Source organism: Galeopterus variegatus, unplaced genomic scaffold (assembly GCF_000696425.1).
Source record: "Galeopterus variegatus unplaced genomic scaffold, G_variegatus-3.0.2 Scaffold5377, whole genome shotgun sequence".
NCBI lineage: Eukaryota > Metazoa > Chordata > Mammalia > Dermoptera > Cynocephalidae > Galeopterus > Galeopterus variegatus.
Window position 1 is genome coordinate 1 of NW_007731488.1, and position 6,724 is coordinate 6,724.

Sequence of the window (6,724 nt, forward strand, 5' to 3'; positions counted from 1 at the left end):
CCTCCTCCACCAGCAATGCCTCCCTAGGAGCACAGAGACCCCTTCATTCCCATAGGTATAAAGTGGTAGGCCTTGCCCAGAGGTGCCAGGATCCCATTCCCGTCTGGACAGCATGTTCCTTGGTTCTTTCTAAGAGCCCAACCTGTGCTGGGAACACTCTTTGATGACACTGTAGTAAACAGAGGTGGCCTCCTGGGGTGGGAGCTTGGGCTGGGCCAGCTGGCACTAGAACAGCCCAGGGAAGGCCTCCCAGAAGTGCTGGGACATGAGGGCATAGGTGATGGGGTTGACGGCACTGTTCAGGTAGATGCAAAGGTGGCAGAAGAGAAGAAAGCCGAGGTTGAGGTAGGGCGTGCTCAGGAAGGAATTCACCACCACCAGGGTGTGGTAGGGCAGCCACAGCAGAGCAAAAAGGACCACCACCACAGCCAGCATCTTGGTGACCTGCCAGGTAAGACAGGAAAACAGAAATGCATGGGTGTCAATGGAGAAACCTGAGCTCCAGGTCTCTCTGCAAGCTTTCAAAAGGAAGAAGCCAAAAGAGCATGCTATGCCTCCCGTGTGCCCTCCCTTCAACTCCATCCCCACCTAAGAAACTTGTATGCACCTTCCTATTCCCTGCTCAAGTCATTCTTACTGGGAAGCCTCCCCTGCTCCAATCCAACCCCAAAGCCCTTGGATGGGCCACCACTTCCTAGAAGCAAATTCATTAGCCCCCTGGGCCTTGGGCTCTTCCTCCGTAAGATGGAGACATAGTGCTGCCTTTGTCTCAGGTGGATGTGAGGCTTAAAGGAGTGGGTGAAGGTAAAGCACTTAGAACGTTGCTAGGCATGGAATAAACGCTACATGTGTGACTCCTGCTGCAGCTGCTGCTACAGCCACCGCCACCTCTACTTCTCCTACTGTTACTACCACATGGCATTCAGAGCGGGACACAGCTGGGCTAGAATCCTGGTCCCACCACTAGCCATCTGTTCGGTCCTGGACAGGCCTCTTTCTCCAGCCTCTCCCCAACAACACTCCCAGCCACATGCTCACTTCTGGTACTTTTCTTCATCCTGCTTCTTCCCTCCTGACTCTCCTGCCTGCCTTTGTCCAGGACTGCCTGCAGCGCCTTTTCCCCCACCCCCTCTTCACCTTCCTAACTCTTCAGATCTCCCCCATCATGTCCCTGACAGCTTCAGACTGCATAAAGCCTCCCAGAGGTGGTGCACGGTGGAAGGTGTTTCAAAAGATGCATGGTTTCTAAATTCTGGAAAGTGCCACAAGGGAGCATCTGTCAAGGTGATACAGGGACATCTCTATTACTGGGGAGGGCAGCAGGGTGCCCCATCCTCACTGGCTCCCTAAGAGACCAAACCTTGGGTAGCAAAAGTTCACTTACTAGAACTTAAATTGCTCAAATAGTCCCAGCACTGGTTCTGCCCAGAAAACCCTGGACACATTCAATCAGCTCTGAGGAAGGTGGGAAAGCCAACTTTCTCATCAGGAAGGAAGCTAACCTGGACTGTTGCAGCATGTGACTGCGTCCATGGGTTTAGTTCCTATGAATGATCTCTCCAAAGAGGCCTGGCCCAGACTGAGTCAATAAATTTCTGTGCTATAATATTCTCCAGGAACCACAAAATCTCAGAATTCCCTAATCAGTCTTGACTCCTGATTTTACCAAATTTAGATTCAATTCCATTCTATTTTAGGCTCACTTGGGTGATAAATACTGGGTAGGAGTATGTGGGCTCCGGAGCTAGGTCAAGCTCTGCCACTTACCGGCTCTGTAACCTCGGGCAGCCCCTCTGTGCCTTAGTTTCCTCATCTGTCAAACTAGGATGATAACAGTACATGCATCATAGAGTTGTACAAATTCAAAATGTTCATTTGAGTAAAGTGCTTAGACCAGTACCTGGCACATAAAAAATACCCAGTAAATGTTAACATTTTGCTTTTATTTAATGCCTCTTCCCAGTTGTAATTGTACGCTGCATTCTGCAAGGACTCTCTTAGGTATCAAAGAATGTTCAGTCCAGAGACAACTCCCCTTATAAAAAAACACATGAATGCTCCAACAAAACACAATAATAATAGGTACCATATACTGAATACTTACTATATGTTGGATTCATAATTTTTACTACCATTCATTTTACAGAGAAGGAAATCAAGGTAGTGATGGGCCAGCAGCCAGAGATTAACATTTCAAAACTGCTCAGTCGGTGCCCCGCCCCCTCCCGTCTAAAAACCGCCTTGAGCTGAGGTGCCTGCAGCAAGGCAGACCAGATGGGCTGTTCGAGGCGGCTAGAAGGAGCCCTCTAGAGTGAGCCTACCCAGGGAGGCAGGGAAATGGCACAGATGGTCCTCGACTGGCTCAGGGAGTGACTCAGCCCGGGTGAGGTGTCCTCCCCGCTCCCCTCCAAGTTGAGGGTGGGGACAGGAGGCTGAGGATAAAGGCCAGTTGTGCCCAGGGATCTCCCCTCCCACCTGCATTCCGGGAGAACGCTTGAGTGGCCACGCTGCTGGAGTGGGGGTGCGGGACATAAGGAGTCCTGGGCACGTGGGTGCGCACCCAGTTTCCTGGTTCACCTTCATCCCTTCCTTGTTTCCTTTGAGCCTGTTTCCTTGTCCATAAAAACAAACATTAAACTGCCCAACAGGGATAATATCAGGAAGGATCACAGAACCAGGCACACAGTAAACGTCTAGTAAATGCTAGATCTCTCCCAACCTCACTAAAACCCATCCCCCCTCGGATTTTCAGACTCTCCAGGTCCGTTGAGGCAGCTTTAGTGACAGATGAAACACTATGGCCCTGGGAAAGTCACTTAGCCTCTGAGCCTCAGTTTCTCCATCAGTAGAAGAAAGAGAATAATAGTTGCCCAAGTACGCTAGTTGTGGAAGTTTAGTAATAACAACCAGCATTAATTGTGATTCAGTGGGCTAAAGACTTAACATGAATTATCTCATTTCTCTGGACACTCCAATGCTGTACGCATTGACTCTACCCCATATAAAAGAAGAGGAAACTGAGGTTCAGAAAGGCAAAAACAATGCCTCCCAAAACGCAAATCTAGTAAGTAGCACAACAGGGATTTGAACTTGAGGCCTTTGACTCCAGAAGCGCACAAGTTTCCACCCACCATTCTGCTGGCTCGGTACAAGGGTCCGGGCGTGGACGGAGGTCCCTACCTGCTTCCGAGAGTTGGAGGCTCCCTTCCTGCCCTTGGAGGGGAAGCTCGCTTGGCCGGCGGGACCGCCCTGGTGCGCAGATCCCGGGCGCTGGCAATGGCCTGGAGGCAGCGGGCGGACGAAGAGGACGCGCGCGATGAGCGTGTAGAGAACAGTGGCGAGGCCAAAGGCAGCGCGTAGAAGAGCGCGAAGTCCTGGAAGTAGACCGGCAGGTAGAGAGTGCGAGACACTCGGTAGCCGCATTCCATCTGCACGCTGTCGGCATACGAGGCCTCGCGAGTGTCCACCAGGAAGAGCCAGAGCACGCAGTAGGCTCCAGTGCCCAGCCACACCAGCGCCGCGATGCGCTTGGCCCGCGCCACGGTGCACAGCGCCTGGGCGCGCAGCAGGTGGCAGATGGCGAGGTAGCGCTCCACGGTGAACGCCGTGATGGAGCCCGCGGAGGCGTTGATGCCCACGTACTGCAGGTAGGTGATGCCCAGGCAGCCTGCGTGGCCACAGACCCAAACTCGGGCGGACGCCGCCTCGTCCACAGTGGGCACTCCGGCCGCCAGGAGCACCAGCAGGTCCGCAGCGGCCAGGCTCACCAGGTAACAGTTGGTGGGTATGACCATGTGGCAGCCCCGGACCACCACCAGGACCACCATGGCGTTACCCGCCACACTCACGGCGCACACGAGGGGCACCAGAGTCAGAGTCACCGCCTGCACAGCCAGTGGAGGCCGGGGCATGGTGCCCAGGCCGGACGCGTTGGCGCGCTCCGAGGACCCGGTGGGGTTCTCCATTCTCTCCTGCCCGAGCTGCACGAGTTGGGGAATTACCCCGGGCTGCAAACGTGCGCTTGGGGCGGTGAGGATGCTCTCCGTGCTGGGAGCCGGGGTTCCCGCAGCTGTCTCCGTCCGAGTTGTTTCTCCAGTCAATGCAGGATCGTACTGCCGCCGCGCGGGACGCTGGGGACTCAGAAGAACCAGGAGCTGGAGCAAACTGGCGCGTGCTGCTCGGTTTCCAGGGCTCCGTTTAGCCTGAGCTGGCGCGATGTCTTCCGGGCGGGGTTTACTGCAGGAGCGCCTTCTGGACTGGAGGTTTGAGCTCCGGCGGCCGCCTCCTGTAGGATAGATGCCTGAGCCCTCTGGGGGTCTTAGCTCCGCCCCGCAGGTTCTCCGGGCTCAGAGGACTCCGGGACTCTGATGGCGGGGGAAGGAAGCGCGCGGTGTGGCGTCGGATCTCCGCCTCGGCAGTCTTTCTTTCGCTCCGCTTTCTGCGGCCACCTCGGGCCGCCTGCTTTGCTGGAGTTAGAGCGTTCTCTCCCACTGATTCCGGTCGCCGCAGCCCAGCTCCAGCACTTCTCCACCAGCTCTTGGCACCGCACCTTGCACCCCCAGGGTCAAGTGAGGTGTGCGGGGTGTGCTGGGGCGTATCCACTGCTAAAGGGAACGGTGGTATCTGGCGCCCTAGGCTTTTGGTCCCTTCCTTCTTTCTCCTGCAGGGAGCAGCTCCACGGGGCGACGGCGGAGGAGTCAGCGAGCAGCCGGCTTCCCGACACAATTCCGGCTTCCCGGAAACTTCAGCCCCGCCATTGACACATGCGGGACTGAGGTCTAGAGCTGCGAGAAAGGGATTTGCGCACCTGGACGTGGGTCGCTCCTGTCTCTTCCCGAACTTCTCATCTCCTTGTCACCTTTTCACGTTCTCCTGCTTACCTTTTGCGGGGTTTTTTTTTTTTTCTTCCTCCTGTAGATTTGTAAATTCTTGAAGCGTGTGCCCCGTATCCTTATAGGGATCTCTCCCATCTCTAAGACAGCGCCACTCAGACGGCATGAACCAGTTAGAAATCTTTAGTTCCGCTCCTGGCACAGAAAAGGTGCTAGTGGTGGTTGAATAAATAAATGAATGAACGTGTTTCTTCACGAGGAAGAGCTTCCTGAAGGCGGGTCCACACTAGGCTTCATAAAGGACATAAGGGCTGCTTTCCATGAAGTCTAGCTCCCTGTCTGCCCTTAGCAGGTGCTGAGGAATTGTTTGCTGATCCATCAATTATGCTCCCTAAAAATCATTTCTTCATCTGTGAAATGGAAATTATAATGAAAGAACTCACCTCAGAGTGCCCTTGGGAGGCTTACACGAGTGATGTAAAATGCTTCGCAATGTGCCCGACTGTGACAAGGGGTGAATACATTAGCGATTACAGTCATTGTGCTATATATCCCTTTCTCCCCAGTTCTTAGTGTCTGGACCTCAAACTCTTAGTCTACAGATCCTGTAAATGGACAGGAAATGAATGAGAGGGAACTAAGCCAGGAAATATTGGGGACAGAGGGGCACCAGCTAAGGTCTGGGACATCTCCCATTGTCAGTTTTTATAATAAATGACTGCTAGTGTGTTTGAACCTATGTGCTCTGTGCTTTACATGTATTAACTCATTTTATACTTGCAACATTCTATGGGGTAGGGGTTATTAGTATCCCCATTTTACAGACAAAGAAACAGAGGCCCAGAGCAGTTAAGTAACTTGCTTAAGGTTACATAGCTTAGTAATGTTGGGGAAGCGTGTGTATGCTAGGATTTGAACCCAGTAGCCTGGCTGTGGAGTCTGTGTTCTTATCCGTCATACCGTACTGCCCCTCTGCACTATCCTCTTCTCTGGGATTTTCAGCAATAACAATAGCAAAGCACCCTAATCTGGCCCAAACACCATGCTAAGTGATTTATGTTTGTTATCTCTATTTCCCATAGCCCCAGCTAGGCAGGTATTATTATTTCCATTTTATAGATGAGGATATTGAGGTCCAGAGAGGAGTGATCTCCAATGTCACAGTCAGGGGCCAAACAGAAAGCAGAACCCCAAACTTAACAGCTTTGTGCTCCCTATCCCCACCCCAACCCCAGCTGTCCCTTACTCAGCTCTTTCCAAGGTGGCAGATGCCAGTGAAGCCCAGGATGCCCCCTTTCCACTCCAGGGAGTGACTGTTATCCCTGAATGTGATCCAGAACAACCCTTTTACCCATATTAATTGCAAGCGGCTTGCTGAGTTTCTCCCACTCTAAGCCTCCCAGGTCTCTCTCCTGCCTAACTGAGCTGTTCATCGCCAGTGGCAAAGGGCAGTAGTCGGCAATGGACTAAGTATGTGTCTAAAGTGTAACTCTTTACTTTCCCATACCTTACCTCAGTCATCGCTAGTGTTCCCCTTCTTAGTAAAGGCACCACTAGCCACCCAGAGATTATTATTTCTCCCTCCCCCTCACCACCTACATCCAGTACTTGAGAAGTTCCTCAATTCTACATCCAAAACATACCTCAGATTTAACCACCATCTTCTCTACCAATCGACACTTTAGTCCAACCATAACCTCTTGTTTGGGCAACAGAATTTTTTTCCCAGTCAGTCTCTTTGATACATTCTTGTTCCTACAGTTTATTCTCTATACATTACCAAGTGATCTCTTAAAAACATAAAGCACTCCCTTGCTTAAACCCTTTGGCGACATCCTCTTGCACTTAAAATGAATCCAAATTCTTTACATAAACCCTACAATGCCCTATAT

At 52.3% G+C, this 6,724-nt stretch overlaps 1 protein-coding gene across 1 annotated transcript; it reads right to left on the reverse strand.

Annotated features, from left to right (window-relative positions):
* Positions 1-128: 128 nt before the first annotated feature.
* Positions 129-5,790, reverse strand: LOC103604759 (thyrotropin-releasing hormone receptor-like). Its single transcript, XM_008589329.1, is given in 5 exon segments — positions 129-444; positions 3,181-3,344; positions 3,347-4,137; positions 4,238-4,784; positions 5,751-5,790. Coding segments are annotated over 5 exon segments (1,761 nt in total). The 3' UTR covers positions 129-225.
* Between the last annotated feature and the right edge of the window lie 934 nt (positions 5,791-6,724).